This window comes from Panthera onca, chromosome B2 (assembly GCF_046562875.1).
Source record: "Panthera onca isolate mPanOnc1 chromosome B2, mPanOnc1 haplotype 2, whole genome shotgun sequence".
In the NCBI taxonomy this organism is placed as follows: Eukaryota; Metazoa; Chordata; class Mammalia; order Carnivora; family Felidae; genus Panthera; species Panthera onca.
The window spans coordinates 63,683,364-63,709,039 of NC_138343.1; the positions used below are offsets into that span (position 1 = coordinate 63,683,364).

Below are 25,676 nucleotides of genomic sequence, written 5' to 3' on the forward strand. Positions count from 1 at the left end.
TTATGTAATGGACTAAACATATTTTGTCATAATTTTATTTATTTATTTTTAATGTTTATTTTATTTTTGAGAGAGAGAGAGAGAGACAGAGCATGAGCGGGCAAAGGGCAGGGAGAGAGGGAGACACGGAATCTGAAGCAGGCTCCAGGCTCTGAGTGGTCAGCACAGAGCCTGACTTGGAGCTTGAACTCACTGACTGTAAGGTCTTGACCTGAGCTGAAGTTGGACCCTTAACCGACTGAGCCACCCAAGCGCTCCTGTTTTGTGATAGTTTTAAATAGGTGCCTGAGTAGCTCAGTTGGTTAAGCGTCTGACCTCAGCTCAGGTTATGATCTCACAGTTTGTGGATTTTAGCCCTACATCGGGCTCTATGCTGACAGCTCAGAGCCTGGAGCCTGCTTCAGATTCCGTGTCTCCCTCTCTCTCTGCCCCTTCTCTGCTTGCGCTCAGTCTCTCTTTCTCTCATAAATAAAGATTTAAAAAAATTTTTTTAAATTATTTTTTCCCTTTTTGCCTCAGTTTACATGTTGTAATGTCTTCATCTGTGTGAAGATCTGTGATCTTGCTCCAAGTTCAACATTATGGTTGGTATTAGGAAGCCTAATCTCTAAGATGGAGTGAGAATTTATTGAAAAAAAGTCTCATTTGTTTAAAACAAACTGAAATTTCGAAGAAGTTCTAAATACTTTCACCTCTGTCTTAAATTTCTTAAAAGATGTTGTATTATCAACATGTAATCTCAATGAGAGTATGTAGTTGCTGTGTTTACTTTTATATTTCAGTATCACTGGATATTGTCATTTTTGAATCCTTCCTTAAATAATTACTGAAACGAATAAAATAAAAATGTGTTAACAGCTGACATTTCCTTAAAAGTGAACTTATCAAAACTTTGCTCTATGTTTTAGAAAGAAAAGGAAAAAAAAAAGGAAGAGAAAAAGAAAGAAAAGGAACCAGAAAAGCCTGCAAAACCTCTTACAACTGAAAAGGTAAAATTCCTTTAAAAAAAAACCTATTAAGATTACCATCCTATTTTTGTATTCTTACGTGAATGTCTTTGGGATATTTACAATATGTGAATTGTCATTCTGTCAGTAAGTATGTTTTGAATGAATATGTGTGCTAAGCATGTCCTTCTAGATTGTCCTATATAAGTTTTAGTTATATATGTACGAGTATAGATCATGTGAGGTCCTCAAGGTCATTCTCTATTAATGACGTAAAGAATGGTGTTTTTAGTTTTCATGCACAGACTTCAGTGAAAGTTTAGAGAATGAAGAGTTCATACCTGAAGGGGTCTTCAGAAAAGACTCCATTCATAGGGGTAAGCATTTGAGGTAGATTTTGAATTGTAGGTAGAATTAAAGTGGAAGGCAAGAATATATCATTTGGAGAGAACACCTGAGGACAGGCAAAGAAACTGAAAATAGACAAAATATATTTAGAAAAATAGTAGTGGAGTTTGAAGAAAGATGATGTTTATGTAAAGAAAGTAGTGAAAAATAAGACCAGTATGGTAGATTGAGCTCAAATTGTAGAAGACTTTAAAGTCTAGGTTGATTATTTCTTAGAGGAAAGGCTGTGGGCATCATTTCCAAGTTTGTAAAGCAGAGATAAACCTAATTCAGAACGGTTCTTTTGGAACATTATTTTGGCAGCAGTGTACAAGATGTGACTAGGCAAGCTAGAGGTAAAGAGAACATTAGCTTTTTATTATTACTTTTTTTTTTTGAGAGAGAACATGCATGCTTGCGTGCATGCAAGTAGTGGAGGAACAGAGGGAGGGAGAATCTTAAGCAGGCTTCGTGCCCATTGCGGAGCCCAACCTGGGGGTTGATCTCATGATCTAAGCTGATACCAAGAATTGGATGCTTAACTGAGCCATCCAGGCACCCCAGAACATTAGCTTTTTTTTTTTTTTTTTAATTTTTTAATCTTTTTTATTTTAGAGAAAGAGAGAGTGTGAGCAGGGAAGGAACAGAGAGAGAGGGAGACACAGAATCCCAAGCAGGGTCCAGTCTCTGAGCTGTCAGCATAGAGTCTGACATGGGACTCAAACTCACGAACTGTGAGTTCATGACCTGAGCCAAAGTCTGAAGCTTAACTGACTGAGCCACCCAGGTTTCCCCAGAGCATTATCTTTTTAAAAGGCATTGGTTACATAATTATGGTAGCTTGACTTTGAATGTGTTTGATTATGAAAATATGGAAGCATGGTAAAGGAGTTGTCAGTAAAGGGAACATCCTTGATAGTAGTTGAAATTTTAAAAATTGACCTAATGCGTGCATAAATTACATATACAAGATGCATGCATTTAAAGCATACAATGCAGATACATACTGGTTCTTTCTCTACTATTTATTTATTTATTTATTTATTTATTTATTTATTTATAATTTTATTTATTTTTGAGAGAGAGAGAGTGTGTGCGTATGAGGGAGAGAGAGAATCACAAGCAGGCTCCGCGCTGTCAGCATGGAACCAAATGTGATGCTCAAACCCGTGGACCTCAAGATTATGACCTGAACCAAAATCAAAGAGTTGGTTGCTTAACTGACTAAGCCACCCAGGCGCCCCTCATTTATTAAAGCAATCTCTACCTTCAAAGAGTTGCAAACATGACTTTAGCACTTAAAATGTACCAAGTATCCCAAGACTCTTCAGTCCTTCATATAGCAAACTCTCCACTATCTAACCCCTTCCTAGAGGTCTCCATTCTTTATACCAGTTAAGACTTGTCCATTGTTGCCTAAACATACTTTCCATTTCTGTTCACTAAGTTTCTCTGCCAAGAATGTCCTTTCCTTTCCCCACCTTTTACCTAAAGTTTACTCATTCTACCTTTTCCATGAAACTCCTCCAAATATCTCAACTAGACAACATTTTTCCCTTCCTCAAAATACTGGCAACGTTGTCATACATTTGATTTTATTACTTCCTATTTATATTATTGTTTAATCGTATTTTCAGATAACTTTTCTTATCTAGCACAGATGCATAGATGTTTCTTGAGATTATGCATCAGTCAGGTGGGGACCAAGTCTTATGTTTCTTTGTTTTCTAACAGTTCTTGTGTGTAGTAGATATTTAGGATAAATATATGTACATTGATTCGTTGATGTTTTTCATCTTTAGTGTCTTGATTGCAAGGTCATGCAGAACAGTTAATAAACTGCAGCTTATTACTAAAATTAATTTATTAAATACTAAGATTGTAAGAACTTTGCTAAATGGAATTCTTTGCAATATTTATTTGGAATACTTTTCAGTTAAAGTTAAATTTTTTTTTTTTTAATTTTTTTTTTCAACGTTTTTTATTTATTTTTGGGACAGAGAGAGACAGAGCATGAACGGGGGAGGGTCAGAGAGAGAGGGAGACACAGAATCAGAAACAGGCTCCAGGCTCCGAGCCATCAGCCCAGAGCCTGACGCGGGGCTCGAACTCATGGACCGCGAGATCGTGACCTGGCTGAAGTCGGACGCTTAACCGACTGCGCCCCCCAGGCGCCCCAAAGTTAATTTTTTTTAATATCACTTTGTTTTAATGATAGTTTAATGAATTAAAATCTTACCTTTCATCAAATTAAGTTTAGATGTTAAATATTACATTTTTTTGAAAGTTGTAATTAAGTTGGTAATTATAACTTGGTTACTTAAGTAGCTTTAATTCTCCTCTGGTAACTTTCTCTATAGCATGCATCAGTAAGCCCTAAGTGAAGTGTCTTACAATTTCCTGTTTCATTAGAAAGGAATTTTAAAATCACTAGTAGATGTTATCTTTTGTTTCCAGAAATTGGAAATATCAAAATAGTTTTTGTGGTACTTGACAAGATATATCTACTTTTAAAATATCGTATATTTATTTTCTCTCTTAAAAAAAAAAAACCTTACCATTGAAATATAGTGAGCATTTTGATGTAGTAAACTTACATGTTTCATAGGCTTGTTTGTAAATATTTGCCTTCTGTTGCTTCCTGTGAAAAACGGTCACAGCAGTTACCTAAGAACTGAGTCTGTGGGTTGGGAGCTTGAGAAGAGCAGTTCAGAGTGTGTGAACAGTGAGAATCTAGGCTGATTCCTATATTATTTCCTTTTGATACTTAGGTTTTATTAAACTCAGTTCACACATCTTCTGTTATTCTTACTCAACCTACATTAGGACTTCTGCTGTTGATGATGGGAGCCTTGCTGAAAGAATAATCACGTAGAGGGAAACACTTTAGTTCCTATCAAAATTTTGCAGTTAAGATAATGCAGAGTGTATAGGAAGGAAGATATAGTTATTTTGTTTTTTAATGTTTATTTTTTTGAGTGAGTGCAAACGGGAGGACACAGGAAGAGAAGGGGACAGAGTATCTGAAGCAGGCTCTGTGCTGACTGCGAGAGCCCGATGTGGGTCACAAACTCATGAATTGTGAGATCATAACCTGAGCTGAAGCTGGACACTGAATCAACTGAGCCACCCAGGTGCCCCAAGGAAGATACATTTACAAGTGTTACTATTTGGAAGGGTGTCTGAGTGCTCAGTCAGTTAAGCCTCTGACTCTTGGTTTCAGCTCAGGTCATGATCTTACAGTTCGTGAGTTGGAGACCCATGGCAAACTTGGGGTTTGCCTCCTCTGCTCCTATGCTCTCTGTCTCTCTCTTTTTCTGTCTCTCTCAAAATAAATAAATGAAACTTAAAAAAAAAGAAACCAGTGTAACAGTGAGGGAACTGATAGGAAAATAGTACAAATAAAGAAGCTTTATAGCATATAGGCATTTTCATATGTATATTTTCATATGTAATATGCATTTTTCTTTATATTCTCTGTGAACTGATATTTTAAGCAGGCATATATAATCTGCAGAGGAGAAATTAGTAGTAATATTGATGAAAGTAATAGCAATAGTAGAATAAAATCATCAATATAAAGTAATAGTTGGCTTTATTAACTATCTCCTATATTCCAGGAACTTACAGGTGTACAATTTATGTGTAAAGTGTGTGTGTAAAGTGACCACCCATGTATTCATGGTATAAATCAGGAAGTAGATCATGGCCAGCACCCCAGAAACTGCCCCACTCAATACCATTCCCAATAAAAAAATAACTTCCCTTCTCCACAGAGGTGATAATTTCTTTGCATTTTAGAAGTAGTTTTACCTTCTCTGCATGTATTTCTAAATAGTGTGGTTTTTTATTTTTTAAACATATGAATGAAGTGATATCACAAATATTCTTTTGTATTTTCCTTTTTTTAGTTAGCATTTTATTTATAAGGGTCATACTGTATTTAGTTACAGTTTGTTCAGTTAATCGTTTTAGTATTTATATATATATTTGTATATATAAGTTTATATATACATTATGTATATATATAAAGTATACAAAGTATAAATACTTTATATATATATAAATACTTTATAAAGTATATAAAGTATTTATATATATAATATATATAAATACTAAAACAATTAACTGAACTGAATATATATATATATATTCCTTGTTTTATTTATCCATTCCACTGTTGATAAACATTTGGATTATATCCAGGCTTTAGCTGTTACAAATAGTGCTGCTGTGAACACTTTTGTACTTGGATCCAAGCATGCATTTCTTTAGGATATTCTTAGGAATACAATTGTTGGGTCGTGACCTATCTTGAACTTTTCTATAGGATTAAATGGTTTTTCAAATTGTATACCAAATGTTTTCTGGTCTTGCCACATTTTTTTTTTTTTTTTTGAAATTTTATTTATTATTGAGAGACAGAGACAGTATGAGGTTGGGAGGGGCAGAGAGGGAGACACAGAATCTGAAGCAGGCTCCAGGCACTGAGCTATCAGCACAGAACCCGATGTGGGGCTCGAATCCATAAACTGTGAGATCATGACCTGAGCTGAAGTTGGACGGTTAACCGACTGAGCCACCCAGGTGCCCACCACATTCTTTACAATGTGTGGTGTTTTCAGAGATTTTACAATTTGCAGTCTGGTGAGAATGTAATCGTCTCCCATTGTATTTTTAATGTCCGTTTCCTTCATTACTAATTAGGTCAAGTGCCTTTTTCATATGTTAATTATCTTGTTTGGATTTCCTCTTTTGTTGGGAGCTCTGGTTCAGATCTTTTGCCTATTTTTCAGTTGGATTGCTTACCTTTTTCTCATTCATTTATACCAGTCTGTGTGTATGTATCACATGTAGAGGATACTCATCTTTTTCCAGTTATATGTTTGTAAATATCTTTGTAACTTTACAGTGGCTGGTTGTATTGCTCTTTTTGTTTCTAGTATTTGAATCAGTGCTAGAGAGCATCCTTGTCTTATTTCTGACATCAAAGGGAAAGCTTTTCACCTGTGTGTTAACTTTATTTCTCACAAAAAAACTACAGTTATTGTTGGTGGTCCCATTTTATAAATGGAAGAGCCGAGACTCAGAATAGGATTTGCTTAATGTTACCTAATTTATTTGGAGAATTATTGAGTCTCATTTGGAAAAAGGATTTTACTTCTTTTTTTAAGGCAGCACATATTAAACTTCATTTCATATCTCTTCCTGTGTTTAAAAGAATGAGGCTTGGTAGTTATTTATTCTAGAATACTTTTTATAAATGCAGTTAACAAATTATTAATGTTATTAATATGATCTTGACACATAACAGTGGTAATAAATAAATGGTTACTTAAAAATAAGTTAATTTGGGGGTTAAAAGGAATCTTAGTACTCTAGTCCAATCCCTTATTTTTTAAAGAAATAAACTAAGCCCTAGGAGGACCCAAGTCACCAAGAAGTAATTTAATCAGTGTGAACAGGTGAACAGTTGTTGACAGCTCAGAGATTTGAATGAGGTCTTCTGACTTTAGTCCCAAGCCATGTGTGTGTTTTCTAATTTGACATATGTGTCTTCAGGTTCCTTTCTTGTTGTAATTTTTAGTTCTGTACGTCTTACATTGTTTACAATGAACTGTCCAGGGGTCCCTAAAAAAGAACTGTGTGTTTGTATATAACCTCGTCTCATGTTATCCTGACTAGTGAATTAATAACTTTTATTGATTTGTCAGTTCTAGTAGGGACTTCTTTAAATAAACTTGTTTTCTATTTCTATTTCTATTTCTATTTCTATTTCTATTTCTATTTCTATTTCTATTTCATTCTATTTCTTTTGTTTAAATTGTATTTTGTACTTATTTAAATCTCACTGAGGTTTACATTTTTTGTGGTGTGAGTATCCATTACTAACAGGGTCAGCTGAAGCCAGGTTTGCTTTCTTTTCTAAGAGTAGAAAGGTAAAACCTAAAAATTTAATGAATCAGGTGATTAATACGGTAGATACTTTTGACATTTAAATAAGATATCATTTGTGGTTTAGATATTCTGCTAGAAAAATGTGTATCAATTTGACTCTTTCTAAAATAATTATCATACATTTGACATTTCTTTTTCTTTTAAAATGTTTATTTTGGGAAAGCGAGCGAGCAAGAGTGGGGGAGTGGCAGAGAGAGAGAATCCCGAGCAGGTTCCACACTGCTAGCACAGAGCCTGACGTAGGGCATAATCTGACGACTGGAAACTCAGGACCTGAGTTGGATGCTTAACCACCTGAGCCATCCAGGCACCCCACATCTGACATAGCTAATTCATTTAGCTTAAATTTATCTACTAGGCTCTCTTCCAAGTAGCAAATATGTTCATGTAGATGAGAAGTAGTCTTACAGTATAGAAATGTATATGGGTTCTCCTTCAGTTTAAATAATCAGATCTTAATTTCTTTTTTGCAAGGTTCTAAGTTTTATAGTTTCTCTTTTTTAAAAGATTTTCATGTCAAAATACGGAAAATGGACAAATAGTCAATTCCATGGTGGTGGTGGTGGTGGTGGTGGTGGGGTTAACCCCTTTTAACTTAACTGCTAGTATGCTTCTGGTTTTATTGCTAATTATTACAACCCATCATATGGGTTATTATGGGTCAAATTCTGAAACTTCTGAATTGAATGGTAAAAAATCTTTAATGTAGAATGAGCAAACTTTTCTGTAAAGAACCAGATAGTAAGTATTTTAGGCTGTGGACTCTAAGCTATCTTTCACAACTACTCAATTCTTTCTTTGTAACACAAAAGCAGTAAATGAGTACTTACAGAAATACTCAGCTGAATTTGTTAGAACCTTCCCTCTCTGCCTCACCAACAACTGAGAATTAGTTGCAGTAGAAGAAGCAGAGTCAGGAAGAGAGCCAGATTCAAGTCCTTGGTCTGTGGTTAACTGTCTCCTTGGCAAAGTTAGTTAAGTACAGAAACTCCTGTTCTTTACTTACTAATGGCAGGGTTTCCTAAATGATCTCTAGAGGTATTCTTGGTAATAATAGCTTTAAATTTAGAATTATTCCATCTACTGAACACAGGGACAGATTCCTAAAATCATTTGAAAATACCCTTAAAGATGTTTTTCAGTATTCTGCAGGGCTGGTCTTCAGTCAATGAGTTCTCCGTATTATTTCAGACTAGTTTTTCACCTACCATAGTTCTGATCTCTTAATCAGTTGTTTTACTGTTAAAACACAAAATCTAGGGGTCCCTGGGTGGCTCAGTCAGTTAAGCATCTGACTCCTGCTCGGGTCATAATCTCGCAGTTCGTGAGTTTGAGCCTCGCGTCGGGCTCTGTGCTGTCAGCAGCCTGGAGCCTGCTTCAGATTCTGTCTCCCTCTCTCTCTCTCTGCCCCTCCCCCGCTCACACTCTGTCTTTCTCTCTCTCTCAAAAATAAATAAACATTAAAAATAACCCCACAAAATATACTTCAGGAGGAAAGGTAGTTATTCCTAACGCAAGTTACTTTTGTATTTATATAGAATGTACATATCACATATGTACATAAAATTTGGAAAAAATGGTTTACTTTAAGGTATTTAGGTATTATTTGTTTGAATATTTATCTAAGTGTTAATTGCACCATTGTTTTTCTTAAGTTCTTTTTTCAATTCCAGTTAGTTAACATATAGTGTAATATTAGTTTCAAGGGTACAATAGACAAATGCCAGATGATTGCACCATTGTTTTTATATACAGTGGATATATTAACAATAATTCAGATAGTTTTTTCAAAGAGAAGATATTAATATTTTCATGGATTTTCTTTAAGTTCCTCTCTGAGGTGATTGTAAGGAGAGTTAGGACACAATTATATACCTATCTTGGAATATTTTTATGTTTTTATGAACTTCAAATTCTCTTAATGTTCAGTTTTATTTCTTTTTTTTTTTTTTAATTTAAATCTTAGTTAACATACAATGCAATAATGGTTTGAGTAGAATTCAGTGATTCATCACATACAATACCCAGTGCTCATCACAAGTGCCCTCCTTAATATCTATCACCCATCTAACTCATCTCTTATCCACCTTGCTCCATCAATATTCAGTTTGTTCTCTATCGTTGAGAGTCTCTTGTGGTTTGTTTCATGTATTTTGTTTCTTAAATTTCACATATGAGTGAAATCATATGGTATTTGCCTTTCTCTGACTGTTTTCACTTAGCATAATATATTTTAGCTCCATGCACATCATTGCAAATGACAAGATTTCATTCTTTCTGGTGGCTGAGTAATATTCCATTGTATAATGTATGAGCTCTTCTTTATCCAGTCATCAGTCAGTGGATATTTCAGCACTTTACATAGTTTGGCTATTGTTGAGTGTTTTGCTGTAAACACTGACGTGCATGTAACTCCGAATCTGTATTTTTTTATCCTTTGGGTAAATACCTAATAGTGCAGTTGCTGGATCACAGGGTAGTTCTATTTTTAGTTTCTTGAGGAACCTCCATACTGTTTTCTAGAGTGGCTGTTCCAGTTTGTATTCCCACCGACAATGCAAGGGAGTTCCTCTTTATCCACATCCTTGCCAACACCTGCTGTTTCTTGTTTTGTTTAATTTTAGACTTTCTGACTGGTGTGAGGTAGTATCTCATCATAGTTTTGATTTGTATTTCCCTGATGATAAGGGATGTTGAGCATCTTATCAAGTGTCTGTTAGCTGGATGTCTTCTCTAGAAAAGGGACTGTTCATATCTGCTGCCATCTATTTACTAAGTTACTTATTTTTTTGTGGTTGAGTTTAATAAGTTCATAGGTTTTAGATAGATACTAACCCTTTATCAAAAATGTCATTTGCAAATACCTTCTCCCATTCTGTAGGCTGTCTTCTGGTTTTGTTGATTGTTTCCTTCCCTGTGCAGAGTTTTTTTATCTTGATGAAATCCCAGTAGTTTCTGTTTGCTTTTGTATCCCTTGCCTTTAGCAACATGTCTAGTAAAAAGTTGCACTGCCTGAGGCCAGAGAGGTTTTTGCCTGTGTTCTCCTCTAGGATTTTGATGGTGTCCTGTCTCACATTTAGGTCTTTCATTCATTTTGAATTTATTTTTGTGTATGGTGTAAGAAAATGGTCCCGTTTCATTCTTCTGCATGTCTCTGTCCAGTTTTCCCAACATCCTTTGTTGAACAGACTGTCTTTTTTCCATTGGATATTCTTTCTCGCTTTGTCAAAGATTAGTTGACTGTATAGTTGTGGGTCCATTTCTGGGTTCTCTATTCTGTTCTATTGATCTCTGTGTCTGTTTTTGTGCCAGTACCATACTGTCTTGATCTCTACAGCTTTGTAATATAGCTTGAAATGCAGAATCACGATGCCTCCAGTGTTTTCATTTTCAGGATTGCTTTGGCTATTCAGTGTCTTTTGTGGTTCCATACAAATTTTAGGATTGTTTTTTCTAGCTCTGTGAAAAATGCTGGTGGTATTTTGATAGGGATTGCATTAAATGTGTGGATTGCTTTGGGTAGCATAGACATTTTAACAATGTTCTTCCAGTCCTTGACCATGGAATGTTTTTCCATTTCTTTGTGTCCTCTTTAATTTCTTACATCATTGTTTTATAGTTTTCAGAGTATAGATCTTTTATCTGTTTAGTTTTATTCCTAGGTGTCTTACTGTTTTTGGTGCAGTTTAAATGGGATCGATTACTTTATTTGTTTTTCTGCTCTTTGTTATTGGTGTATAGAAATGAAACACATTTCTGCACATTGATTTTATATCCTGTGACTTTTCTGAATTCATGTATTAGTTCTAGCAATTTTTTGGTGGAGTCTTTCAGGTTTTCTACATAGAGTGTCACGTCATCTGCAAATAGTGAAAGTTTGACTTCTTCCTTGACAAATTAGATGGCTTTTATTTCTTTTTGTTTGAATGCTGAGGCTAAGACTTCCAGTTCTGTGTTAAATAGTAATGGTGAGAGTGGACACCCTTGTGTTGTTCTTGACCATGTGGAAAGGCTCTCAGTTTTTCCCCATTGAGGATGATATTAGTTGTGGGTCTTTCATATATGGCCTTTATGATGCTGAGGTATGTTCCATGTATCCCTACTTTGTTGAGAATTTTTATCCAGAATGGATGCTGTATTTTGTAATATGCTTTTCCTGCATCTATTGAGGGGATCATATGGTTCTTATCTTTTCTTTTATTAATGTGGTGTATCACATTGATTGATTTGTGAATATAGAACCAGATCCACAGCCCAGAAATAAATCTCACTTGATCATGATGAATAATTCTTTTGAGGTACTGTTGAGTTTGATTTGCTAGTATCTTGTTGAGAAATTTTGCATCCATGTTCATCAGGGATGTTGGTCTGTAATTCTCCTTTTTAGTGGGGTCTTTGGTTTTGAAATCAAGGTATGCTGGTTTTGTAGAATGAGTTTGGAAGTTTTCTTCTATTTCTGTTTTTTGGAACAGTTCGAGAAGAATAGGCATTAAGTCTTCTTTAAATGTCGAGTAGAATTACCCTGGAAATCATCTGGCCCAGGACTCTTGATTTTTGGGAGGTATTTGATTACTGATTAAATTTTTTGCTGGTTATGGGTCCTTTATTAAAATTATTTTATTTTTATTTTATGTATTAATTTATCTAATTTTTATTGGAGAGTACAAGTTAGGGAGAAGGGAAGAGGGAGTGGGCAGAGAGAGAGAGTTAGAGTGAGTCTTAAGGAGGCTCCACATGGGGCTTATTCCTATGACCCTGGAATCATGACCTGAGCTGAAATCAGGAGTCAGACACTCAGCCAACTGACCCACTCAGGTACCACTATTTCTTTATTAAGTACAGTATTACCTATTCAGTAGAAAAAAAATATGCAAACAAGCAAAACATTTAAATAATATGTAATTTCTCATAGACCCTCTATCTAAGGATGACTGTTGTAAACAACTTGTGTGATAATTTTTTTTTAATGTTCATTTATTTTTGAGAGAGAGAGCAAGAGCAAGCAGGGGAGGGGCAGGGAGAGAGGGGGACAGAGTATTGGAAGCGTGCTCACTGCTGACAGCAGAGAGCCTCACATGAGGCTTGAACTCATGAACCTCGAGATCATGACCTGAGCCGAAGTCAGACATTTAACTGACTGAGCTATCCTGGCACCCCCAATTTGTGTTACAGTTTTCTATGCTTGTGTGCATATTACTTACTGGTATATCCCTTGGTGGGGTACTTTAGTTTAAAAGAGATTATTGGCAATGGCATGTGGTCCCCAAAATATGTTATAATTTTTTTTAATGTCTTTTTATTTTTTTATTCTTTTAATTTACATCCAAGTTAGTATATAGTGCAACAATGATCTCAGGAGTAAATTCCTTAATGCCCCTTACCCATTTAGCGCATCCCCCCTCCCACAACTCCTCCAGTAACCCTCTGTTTGTTCTCCAGAACTCACGAACCGTGAGATCATGACCTGAGCCGAAGTTGACGCTTAACCAACTGAGCCACCCACGTGCCCCTTGAGTTTATTTTTGTGTATGGTGTAAGAAAGTGGTCCAGGTTCATTTTTCTGCATGTTGCTGTCCAGTTTCCCCAGCACTACTTGCTGAAGAGACTGTCTTTATTCCATTGGATATTCTTTCCCGCTTTGTCAAAGATCAGTTGGCCATATGTTTGTGAGTCCATTTCTGGGTTCTCTATTTTGTTCCATTGATCTGAGTGTCTGTTTTTGTGCCAGTACCATACTGTCTTGATGATTACAACTTTTTAATACAGCTTGAAGTCTGGGATTGTGATGCCTTCTGCTTTGGTTTTCTTTTTCAAGATTGCTTTGGCTGTTCGGGGTCTTTTCTGGTTCCATACATATTTTAGGATTATTTGTTCTAGCTCTGAAGAATGCTGGTGTTATTTTGATAGGGATTGCATTGAATGTGTAGATTGCTTTGGGTAGTATTGACATTTTAACAGTATTTGTTCTTCCTATCCAGGAGCATGGAATCTTTTTCCATTTTTTTGTGTCTTCTTCAATTTCCTTCATAAACTTTCTATAGTTTTCAGCATATAGATTTTTCACCTCTTTGGTTAGGTTTATTCCTAAATATATTATGTTTTTTGGTACAATTGTAAATGGGATCGATTCCTTGATTTCCATTTCTGTCGCTTCATTGTTGGTGTATAGGAATGCAACCGATTTCTGTGCATTGATTTTATATCCTGCAACTTTGCTGAATTCATGGATCAGTTCTAGTAGGTTTTTGGTGGAATCCTTTGGGTTTTCCATATAAAGTATCATGTCATCTGTGAAGAGTGAAAGTTTGACCTCCACGTGGCCAGTTTGGATGCCTTTTATTTCTTTGTGTTGTCTGATTGCTGAGGCTAAGACTTCCGATACTATGTTGCATAACAGTGGTGAGAGTGGACGTCCCTGTCATGTTCCTGACCTTAGGGGGAAATCTCTCAGTTTTTCCCCATTGAGATGATATTAGCATTGGGTCTTTCATATATGACTTTAATGATCTTGAGGTATGATCCTTCTATCCCTACTTTCTTGAGGGTTTTTATAAAGAAAGGATGTTGTATTTTTTCAAATGCTTTCTCTGCATCTATTGAGAGGATCATGTGGTTCTTGTCCTTTCTTTTATTGATGTGATGAATCACATTGATTGTTTTGTGGATATTGAACTAGCCTTGCATCCCGGGCATACATCCCACTTGGTCGTGTTGAATAATTTTTTTAATGTATTGTTGAATCTGATTGGCTAATACCTTGTTGAGGATTTTTGCATCCATGTTCATCAGAGAAATTGGTCTATAGTTCTCCTTTTTAGTGGGGACTCTGTCTGGTTTTGGAATCAAGGTAATGCTGGCTTCATAGAAAGAGTTTGGAAGTTTTCCTTCCATTTCTATTTTTTGCAACAGCTTCAAGAGAATAGATGTTAACACTTCCTTAAATGGTAGAATTCCCCTGGAAAGCCATCTGGCCTTGGGCTCTTGTTTTTTGGGAGATTCTTGATTACTAATTTAATTTCTTTACTGGTTATGGGTCTGTTCAAATTTTCTGTTTCTTCCTGTTTCAGTTTTGGTAGTTTATATGTTTCTAGGAATTTGTCCCATTTCTTCCAGATTGCCCATTTATTGGCATATAATTGTTCATAATATTCTCTTATTATTTTTATTTCTGTTGTGTTGGTTGTGATCTCTCCTCTTTCATTTGTGATTTTATTTGGATCCTTTCCTTTTTCTTTTTGATCAAACTGGCTAGTGGTGTATCGATTTTGTTAATTCTTTCAAAGAACCAACTCTTGGTTTCATTGAACTGTTCTGCTGGGGTTTTTTGGGGTTTTTTTTGTTTGTTTGTTTTGGTTTTGGTTTTGATAGCATTGATTTCTGCTCTAATCTTATTATTTTCTGTCTGCTGTTTTTGGGTTTTGTTTTCTGTTTTCTCCAGCTCTTCAAGTTGTAAGGTTAGGTTGTGTATCTGAGACCTTTCTTCCTTCTTTAGGAAGGCCTGGATTGCTATATACTTTCCTCTTATGACTGCCTTTGCTGTGTTCCAGAGGTTTGGGGCTGTGGTGTTATCATTTTCATTGGCTTCCATGCACTTTTTAATTTCCTCTTTAGCTTCTTGGTCCAGTGTGTCATTCAAAATCATTGTTTCCTTGTTTATTTTCTGATTAGATGATCTGTCCATTGCTGCAAGGGGGGTGTTGAAGTCCCCTACTATTATGGTATTACTACCAATGAATTGATTTATGTTTGTTATCAACTGATTTATGTATTTGAGTGTTGCCACATTTGGAGCATAAATATTTACAATTGTTAAGTCTTCTTGGTGGACAGACCCCTTGATTATGATATAATGCCCTTCTTCATCTCTTGTTAGTCTTTATTTTGAAGTCTAGATTGTCTGATATAAGTATGGCTACTCTGGCTTTCTTTTTTTGACCATTAATTAGCATGATAGATGGTTCTCCATCCCCTTTCTTTCAATCTGAAGGTATCTCTAGGTCTAAAGTGGGTCTCTTGTAAACAGTATATAGATGGATCTTGTTTTCTTATCCATTCTGCTACCCTGTGTCTTTTGATTGGAGCTTTTAGTCCATTGACATTTAGAGTACTGAAAGACATGAATTTATTGCCATTATGTTGCTTGTAGAGTTGGAGTTTCTGGTGGTATTTCTGGTCCTTTCTAGTGTGTGTTGCTTTTGGTATGTATGTATGTATGTATGTATGTATGTATGTATTTTCTTTCTTTTCTCTTTCTTTCTTTCTCTTTCTTTCTTTCTTTCTTTCTTTCTTTCTTTCTTTCTTTCTTTCCTTCCTTCCCTTCCCTTCCCTTCCCTTCCCTTCCCTTCCCTTCCCTTCCCTTCCCTTCCCCTCCCCTCCCCTCTCCTTTCCTCTTTTCTCCCCTCAGAGAGTCCCCCTTAAAATTTCTTGCAGGGCTGGTTTAGTGGTCACAAATTCCTTTACTTTTTGTTTGTCTGGGAAACTTTTAATCTCTTCTTCTATTTTGAATGACAGCCTTGCTGGATAAAGAATTCTTGGCTGCATATTTTTCTGTTTCAGCAGATTGAATATATCCTGCCACCTCTTTCTGGCCTGCCAAATTTCTGTGGGTAGATCTGCTGCAAACCTGGTCTGACTTCCCTTATAGGTTAAGGACTTTTTTTCCTTTGCTGCTTTCATGATTCTTTCCTTGCCTGAGTATTTTGTGAATTTGACTGTGATATGCCTTGTTGATGGTTGGTTTTTGTTGAATCTGCTGGGAGTCCTTTGTGCTTCCTGGATTTTGATGTCTGTGTCTTTCCCCAGTTTAGGAAAGTTTTCTGCTATGATTTACTCACATAGCCCTTCTACCCCTTTTTTCCCCCCTTCCTCTTCTGGGACCCCAATGATTCTGATGTTCCTTTTTAATGAGTCACTGATTTCTCTAATTCTTCAGTCATGCTCTTTTACTTTGTCTCCCCCTTTTTTTTCTGCTTCATTATTCTCCATAAGTTTGCCCTTTGTATTGCTCATTCACTGCTCTGCCTCATCTATCCTTGCTGCTGTGGCATCCATTAGAGATTGCAGCTCAGTTATAGCGTTTTTTATTTCATCCTGACTAGTTTTTACTTCTTTTATCTCCACAGAAAGGGATTCTAATCTGTTTTCAACCCCAGCTAGTATTCTCATTATCGTCATTCTAAATTCTTGTTTAGACATCTTGCTTATAGCTTGTTGGTTAAGTCCCTGGCTATCATTTCTCCCTGCTCTTTCTTTTGGGGTGAATTCCTTCATTTTGTCATTTTGAAGGAAGAAAAGGAATTAATGAGGTAAAAAAAATTTTTTAATTAAAATTAAAAAGTCATAAACAGCATACACACAAAAAAAAACAAATAAAGGATTTATTAGAGAAAAAGGGGGGAGGAAAATGTTTGAAAATTTGAAAAAATGAATACAATGAAACAGAATAAAATGAAATGATGGAAGTAAAATAGAATTCGAAAAATTTACAAAAACTAAAAAGTATAGTAGAAAAAAATTAAATTTTTTAAATAAAAATTGAAAGTAAAAATAAACTTTTTCTCTTTCTGTATTCAAGAAAAAGAAATGAGGGGCGCCTGGGTGGCTCAGTCGGTTAAGCGGCCGACTTCGGCTCGGGTCATGATCTCGCAGTCTGTGAGTTCGAGCCCCGCGTCAGGCTCTGTGCAGACAGCTCAGAGCCTGGAGCCTGTTTCAGATTCTGTGTCTCCCTCTCTCTGACCCTCCCCCGTTCATGCTCTGTCTCAAAAATAAATAAACGTTAAAAAAATTTTTTTAAAAAAAGAAATGAAAAAGAAGAAAAAAAGAAAATTGAATAGATGGACCAGTGAACAGACCGAAATACGATTTAAATTACATCGTTTTCCCCTAGAAGTCAAACTATGAAGCATTTGTAGTCCGTAAACTAAGCAGGCATAAAGACTTGTGGTGTTCCTGAAGAGCTAGGTTGGCCCAGTTGGGTGGGGCTTAGTGCAGTGTCTCTGTTCTCCACTAGATGGCGCCACTTAGCTTACTGGGGTGAATTGTTGTGGCGCTTGTAGGTGTGTATGTACCTGCGCAGGAGGGGTGAAAATGGCATCACCCAGCTACCTAGTCTCTAGTATCACAACTCTGTTCTCCCCAGTCTGTAATCGCACACCCGTCCTTTGTCTCCGGCTTCCATCCACTCCCTGCTTTTATACTGTCTGTGACCAAGCCGTCAAGTTGCCAGGCAGCACCTCCCTCCTGAGTTTTATTCCAGATGCGGCTGTTTTTCCCGACCCCTTATGTCTGAGGGACTGCTACTTTGACCTGTTCTGCCCCCTGTGGGAGGGTCTCACCGAGCAATGGCCGGGTGCTGGCAGCACCCAGGAACGTTCGTGGGACCATGCTGCTCCCTATGCTCAGAGACTGAGGCTGGGTGCCAGCCCACCCCAGAAAAAGTTCATGTGATCTTGTAGCAGCAGCGTTTCAGGGATTATGGAAAATCACAACACTCATCTGTCACCAGACTTCACCTTTAACGACCTTGTCCCAGCACCAGTGAATTTGGTTATTCTCTTGGGTCCCCTGGAGCCTTTGCCCATGGGGGTGCCACACAGACTCTACTAAATGTCCCCCACCCACCCTTTCACTGTATGGCCTGAGGACACTCAGCTCCTGGTATTTTGTCCTTCTCACCAGAGCACCGCCAGGTATGGAGCTGTGGAGTTTCAGACTCTGCGCTCCCCCGGTTTATAGAGTCTTAATGGAATGTAAACCCTCTCCTTTCTCCTTTCTTCCTTTTTAGTTCAGTCCCTGTGGCTGTTTCCACTTTTCCACTTTGTCTCCAGCTGCTTTTGGGGAGAGGTGCTTTTCCCATATTTCCCCTCCATCTCCGTCCTCTCTCTGCCTGCAAAAGCAGCTCCCTGCCCTCTGCAGCTTCTCTCTCCCCAAGTTCACCTCTCTGCGCTGCATACCTGCTGAATTCTGTGGTTCAGGTTGTGCAGATTGTTGTGTTAATCATCAGATCAGCTTTCTAGGTGTGCAGGATGGTTTAGTGTTGGTCTGGCTGTATGTCTTGGACACGAGACACACAAAAAACTTCCATGCTCTTCCACCATCTTGGCTCCTCCTACCTATAATTTTTTTAATATTAGACTTAAAAAATATTTCTTGTGCAGATATTTGCCACTGGTTTCTTGAAAATCATGAAAGAAAAGTCTGTTCACAATGTTTGTCAATGTAGAATTAAAAACTCTCAGGAAGGAAAGTTCTCTATAGAAGCAGTAATATGGGAAAGAGAAGGCTCCTGCTTTTGGTAATACTATCATTAAAAAGTTTATCTCAAGATATGAGAAGTATTTGACTCTTAAGAAGATGATACAGATGAATAGTTATTTTTTAAATTAGTTGGTAAAGGAACAAACCAGCAAAGTTGCTTCTTTGGACCACATATTTTGTGTTAATAAAACTTAAAAATACATTTTTACTTGCTCAATAGAAGTGATTTAATCTTCCAATATACGCAAAAACTACAATTTCAAATCTGTTTTACTTGAAATTTCAATACAGCTATGTAAAAGTAAGCAACAGTTGTAAATCAAATAAATTGTTCTTAGTAAAACATTAAAGCTAAATTAAGTGGCTCATTGCCACATGCTATATTGATAGGTTATGTTTTTAGCAATCTAACAGAGGCATTTACGCAGCCACCAAGCTCTCAAATGTAATTTAGGCTAAATAAACCTCTAATGTGATACATGAGTGCATTTGAGAATAAGATATTTCCAATAATTAATGCTTTTATGGAAATCATGGATACATATGATGTAGGTGAATAAGCATAGCAGATGTCTCACAAAGCATTATTATGAGTGGGTTTGGAAGATTCCTTTTATTTTCCACAGATCATTTTATTCCCTGCTTAAAGCTCAACATTAAAGAGTAGTTTGATGGTAATATTTTGTTTGTAGATTTAAAAAACAGTAATAGGTGCAGTATCACTATACATTAGGCTTAGGAAGCATTACAGTGCAGTTTCTACTGTAAGTTTTATTAAAGTATAGATTGCTAGTTGCTATTGACAACTTCCTATATTTCTTCAGCTATTAAGTACCTTTTTAAAAATTAATATTTTTTCATTGAAAAAGAAAAGATCACGGTGCTGTGCCTAAGTAAAAAGAAATCATATTTTCTGTGTAATAAATTTATAGTTACTATTCTTTAACCAAGAGACAGGGTAGATAAAAAACTTACTGGATTTTTTTTTTATTTTTTAATATATGAAATTTACTGTCAAATTGGTTTCCATACAACACCCAGTGCTCATCCCAAAAGGTGCCCTCCTCAATACCCATCACCCACCCTGCCCTCCCTCCCACCCCCCATCAACCCTCAGTTTGTTCTCAGTTTTTAACAGTCTCTTATGCTTTGGCTCTCTCCCACTCTAACCTCTTTTTTTTTTTTTTTTTCCTTCCCCTCCCCCATGGGTTTCTGTTACGTTTCTCAGGATCCACATAAGAGTGAAACCATATGGTATCTGTCTTTCTCTTATGGCTTATTTCACTTAGCATCACACTCTCCAGTTCCATCCATGTTGCTACGAAAGGCCATATTTCATTTTTTCTCATTGCCACGTAGTATTCCATTGTGTATATAAACCACAATTTCTTTATCCATTCATCATTTGATGGACATTTAGGCTCTTTCCATAATTTGGCTTTTGTTGAGAGTGCTGCTATAAACATTGGGGTACAGGTGCCCCTATGCATCAGTACTCCTGTATTCCTTGGGTAAATTCCTAGTAGTGCTACTGCTGGGTCATAGGGTAGGTCTACTTTTAATTTTTTGAGGAACCTCCACACTGTTTTCCAGAGCGGCTGCACCAGTTTGCATTCCCACCAACAGTGCAAGAGGGTTCCCGTTTCTCCACATCCTCTCCAGCATCTGTAGTCTCCTGATTTGTTCATTTTGGCTACTCTGACTGGCGTGAGGTGGTATCTGAGTGTGGTTTTGATTTGAATTTCCCTGATGAGGAGAGACATTGAGCATCTTTTCATGTGCCTGTTGGCCATCTGGATGTCTTCTTTAGAGAAGCCAAGTGGCAGTTCTGTTCTGGCTACCGTGATAATCTATGTGATTTATGTGTAAAGTTGATAAAAATAATCTTATAAGGGATTTGGGTGACAGTATGGTTACTTTCAAGTATATTAAATGCTATCACTATTTTGCATCCAGATATTTGTGTGTGTGTGTGTGTGTGTGTGCGCATGCGCGCGCACATGTGCGCACGTGTGGTGAGGGATGGAGGGAGGGAGAGACTTAGAAAGTTATCTTGAAAAATTTCTGGGAGGAACTATTTGGATTGAAGGTAGCAACTATCACTAGGATCCCTGCAGTGTATAGTCACACTGAAGGGTTGGAAGAAATATAAAAATGATGAAAGCTGAGTTTACCATCAAGAATTTTAAAATTGAGAAAGAGCAAGTGATTGAAAGGGGAATGATATGAAAAATAACATTAGCAAAAGGTCGATACAGTGCAACAGGAGAGGTGTTGAGTTACAGAAGTGAGAGGTAACATGTTGGGATTAGTAGGAAAGTCTACATGGCAGTGTTTACATTTGACATGCGCTTTGGAAGATTCTTAAGAAAGAAGAGGAAAGGGTAATAAGCAGAGGGAATAGCATGAAAAAATTACAAATTGTAAGGCATATTTTGGCAATAATAAATAATCCGGTTTAAGTAGAGCGTAGGACAATAATGGAGTATAAGACGAAGATAATATTGAGAAAACCTTAAGTTTCTTGATGAACAGTGGATCACTTTTGATTTTGAATTGGAAAGTATATTGATTTGAGCAATTATTTAATAAGATGATATCCTGGCTGCAGAATGTAAGATGTACTGAAGGAAGGAACAGCAAATCTGATCTGCATTTTGATACAAACTAGCAAACTGAGGAAAAAACTTTTGACCTGTAGGAGATAATTAGAAATCTGAACACTATAAGGTATTTAGTGAATAATAATGACTCTTGTTTTTTAGTATAGGTGATGGCATTTGGTTGTTTTTTTTAAGAGACTACCTTTTAGAGATATATAATCAGGTTAATCTACTTTTATAAAGAAAGCATTCCACATTCAAACCTCAATAATCTCTGGCTATTTCTCCTCTTGAGATGTTAGCCCATTTACCTTAATAACGATTTCCCGGAATTTATTAGGGGCTGCAAAATGGTGATATCCTAATTCTGTTATTTCTTTTTCATTTAGTAGTTGAAATACTTCTACTGGTTTTGGTTACCTGGTAGTATAATTCATATAGGAAAGGAAGCTTCATTCTTTCCCTTAATCTAACAGTTTCCAAAATAATGAGTTGATTCATTAGTATCCTTCAGTTGTGCACAACTGAACAATTATGTATTCATTAATTAAACATATAGGGTGTGGTCTATCCATTGACGTTATTATCCTTTGATGAGAAGCCTTCAAGTTGGCTCTTGAGCTATTTTTGTGTGTGATGCTACTGTAAGTAGTATGATATTTTCCTTGATATTTGGTATGATAATTGTTTTAAGCTCATCGTGTACATTGCCTACCCCAGACCTGTAATCAACAGTTTTACTAGGGAGTCCTGGTTCCCTTTAGTGGAAAGCGTATTTAATTACCACACTGTAGGTCCTAGAGGTGTTCATTGTCAGTGTGTGTGTGTGTGTGTGTGTGTGTGTGTGTGTGTACATACAGTTTCTCAAATTTAAATTGTTTACTCTCTCCACTTACCATTTTATAGAAAAAAAGTTGTGACTAGTGATAGCAAATGAAGAATAAATTGTGGATTTGAATTCAGAACTCCATAGTTTACTGTTTTCTTAGTTTAAAAAAAAAATGGGTCCCCAAACTGAATAGCCAACACTGACTTTGTTAGATTTGTGACCTGTTGCTTAAGAACCATAGGCAGCAGATATTTATTTCCATTAACATTTCTCCATTATTTTCACTTTCCTCCTGTTGTAAATCCTATTTTTAAATATGCTAGTACATTAAAAATTGATAGGGTATACTCAAATCTTTTTATAATGAAAGCCTATTGCTGTGGTTTTCATTTTATGATGTTTTGCCACATACAAACATATTTGCAAACAAAACAGTATACAGGAAGGTGTTACAATAGAGATTTCTTTTAGGAATTGGCATCCAGGGGATATTCTTGGCTTTTGGGGTAAGATGTTGAGGTAGAGGTTTGTTTATCAGACCTGCTTTCTCCAGTTTTCTCTTTCTTCCTGGCTTCCTAACCCTCATTCTTTAAGAGGAAGAAGAAAAGCTGGGCTGGAGGATACTAGATCTGTGGTAGTGGAAGTGTGTCCCCAAAGAATGTTGGCATTCTTCAAACTGTGTTGGAATATTTACTACTGAAGTATAATACATGATAGTCTTTTATTTTCCAGTTTGTGGAAGAACCATGCTAATAACATTTTCCACTTATAAATTTTTCTACCATGTTATTTTTTAAAATAGTTTTATTGAGATATAATTTACATATTATAAAATTCTTCTATTCATATGTATAATTAAGTGGTTTTTACTATATTATTAGAGTTGCACAGCCATAACCATTGTCCGATTGTAGAACACCTTCATCACCCCCAAACACCCCTTAGCTATTAGCGGTCATCTATGGCAACCACTAATCTTTCTGTCTCTGTGGATTTCTATTATGGATATTTTATATAAATGATATCTTATAACGTGGTGTTTTGTGTCTGGCTTCTTTCATTAGCATCTTGTTTTTAATGTCATAGCATGTGACAGTAGCTTATTTTCTTGCAGTGTATTTTGTTGTAATTATGGAGCAAAGAAGTGGTTGTTCTCTCATCAACAAAATTATGAGCTGTCAGAGGTATAAAAAATACCATGTTTTTTTGTTTTGTTTTGTTTTTATTTTTAATATGAAATTTATTGTCATATGGGTTTCCATACAACACCCAGTGCTCATCCCAAAAGGTGCCCTCCTCAATACCCATCACCCACCCTCCCCTCCCTCCCACCCCCCATCAACCCTCAGTTTGTTCTCAGTTTTTAAGAGTCTCTTATGCTTTGGCTCTCTCCCACTCTAACCTCTTTCTTTTTTTTCTTCCCCTCCCCCATGGTCTTCTGTTAAGTTTCTCAGGATCCACATAAGAGTGAAAACATATGGTATCTGTCTTTCTCTGTATGACTTATTTCACTTAACATAACACTCTCCAGTGCCATCCACGTTGCTACAAAGGGCCATATTTCATTCTTTCTCATCGCCACACAGTATTCCATTGTGTATATAAACCACAATTTCTTTATCCATTCATCAGTTGATGGACACTTAGGCTCTTTCCATAATGTGGCTATTGTTGAAAGTGCTGCTATAAACATTGGGGTACAAGTGCTCCTATGCCTCAGCACTCCTGTATCCCTTGGGTAAATTCCTAGCAGTGCTATTGCTGGCTCATAGGTAGATCTGTTTTTAAATTTTTTGAGGAACCTCCACACTGTTTTCCAGAGCGGCTGCACCAATTTGCATTCCCACCAACAGTGCAAGAGGGTTCCCGTTTCTCCACATCTTCTCCAGCATCTATAGTCTCCTGATTTGTTCATTTTGGCCACTCTGACTGGCATGAGGTGATATCTGAGTGTGGTTTTGATTTGTATTTCCCTGATGAGGAGCAATGTTGAGCATCTTTTCATGTGTCTGCTGGCCATCCGGATGTCTTCTTTAGAGAAGTGTCTATTCATGTTTTCTGCCCATTTTTTCACTGGATTACTTGTTTTTTGGGTGTGGAGTTTGGTGAGCTCTTTATAGATTTTGGATACTAGCCCTTTGTCTGATATGTCATTTGCAAATATCTTTTCCCATTCCGTCAGTTGCCATTTAGTTTTGTTGATTGTTTCCTTTGCAATGCAGAAGCTTTTTATCTTGATGAGGTCCCAATAGTTCATGTTTGCTTTTAATTCCCTTGCCTTTGGAGATGTGTCAAGTAAGAAATTGCTGCAGCTGAGGTCAGAGAGGTTTTTTTCCTGCTTTCTCCTCTAGGGTTTTGATGGTTTCCTGTCTCACATTCAGGTCGTTTATCCATTTTGAGTTTATTTTTGTGAATGGTGTGAGAAAGTGGTCTAGTTTCATCCTTCTGCATGTTGCTGTCCAGTTCTCCCAGCACCATTTGTTAAAGAACCTGTCTTTTTTCCATTGGCTATTCCTTCTTGCTTTGTCAAAGATTAGTTGGCCATACTTTTGTGGGTCCAATTCTGGAGTCTCTACTCTATTCCATCGGCCTGTGTGTCTGTTTTTGTGCCAAAAAATACCATGTTTTAATGATGCAAGAGGAGCAAGAACCAGAAGTAGCCATTTATTAGGGAGCCATTTGAAATCTGGAATCAGTATTTACAAGACCCATAAGTTCCATGTCCATAGATGTTTCATTCAAAGAATATTGCCCATTTAAGGTCTATATACTGTCAAAACCAGAATCATGTGGACTGTGTTTCAATTCGTACTGAAATTTTTAATGTAGCTTTCTATTCTCTCTTTATATGTCTCTAAAGAAAGCATAAAATGACTTGAAAATATAAAAAAATTAAAAGGGTTACTTAGAGCCAGATGGTAAATGATGGGAACTGTTTATCCTGAAAAACTGATAATTAAATTGATTGTTAAATGGACGTATCTGTGATTCAATCTTTATTGGAACAGAATATATTGAAGCCTATCAGAATAATAGTAATATTTCTAAGATTTTGAAATAGGGCACCACATAATTATTTTTTAAAACTGAATTTTGCTAATAAGAAAGGAGCATTCTACTGAGTTGGCATTAGTATGCCTCTACTTAAGATCATTTTAGAAAGACTTGCCTTAGCTCCTGGTTTCAGGCATCGGGCTGGTTGTAGAAACCCCTGTTGTTCTGTATTCCCTACCCATAGGGCTTTGTGTGGGGCAGTGACCTCAGTTTGTCTCTCTTCTTTGCCTTTACATTTGATTTCTGTTCCAGGAAAAGATGTTCACCTCAGTCCTGAACCTGACTAATCAGGGTTATGTGGGTTTCATCACATAATACTTTTTCATGTGGTTGAAGTTGAAGAGATGTGATTAAGGATGAAATTTTGAAGCCATGTTAGCTACAGAATGTTATAAGTGAAAACATAAAAAACTAAGAATGTCTTCCTTTGGTTAAGTAAATGTGATATACTAAGATACACACCAAATTTTCATTTACCATAGACAAGCAGTATCTATTGGATATATCAATAGGCAGGAAAAAAGTATATATCAACAGAGATATTGTTTATAAATTTTCATATCCTGTTTCTATACAGTAAAATGTAAGGAAATAGTCATAATTGATGTTATGAGAACTATAAAGAGGAAGAAGGGAGAAAAA

The 25,676-nt window shown here is 36.5% G+C and overlaps 1 protein-coding gene across 6 annotated transcripts in view; it reads left to right on the forward strand.

Moving 5' to 3' along the window:
• SMAP1 (small ArfGAP 1) overlaps positions 1-25,676 on the forward strand; it is a 206,648-nt gene that overhangs the window by 121,625 nt on the left and 59,347 nt on the right. For all 6 annotated transcript variants that reach the window (XR_013555666.2, XM_078447065.2, XM_078447064.2 and 3 more), the window contains one exon: positions 909-989. Coding sequence is in view for 5 of the 6 variants with exons in the window: in XM_078447065.2 (XP_078303191.1) it covers positions 909-989 (81 nt within the window). In the remaining variant the exon portion in view is untranslated. The remainder of the gene's footprint in view (positions 1-908; positions 990-25,676) is intronic.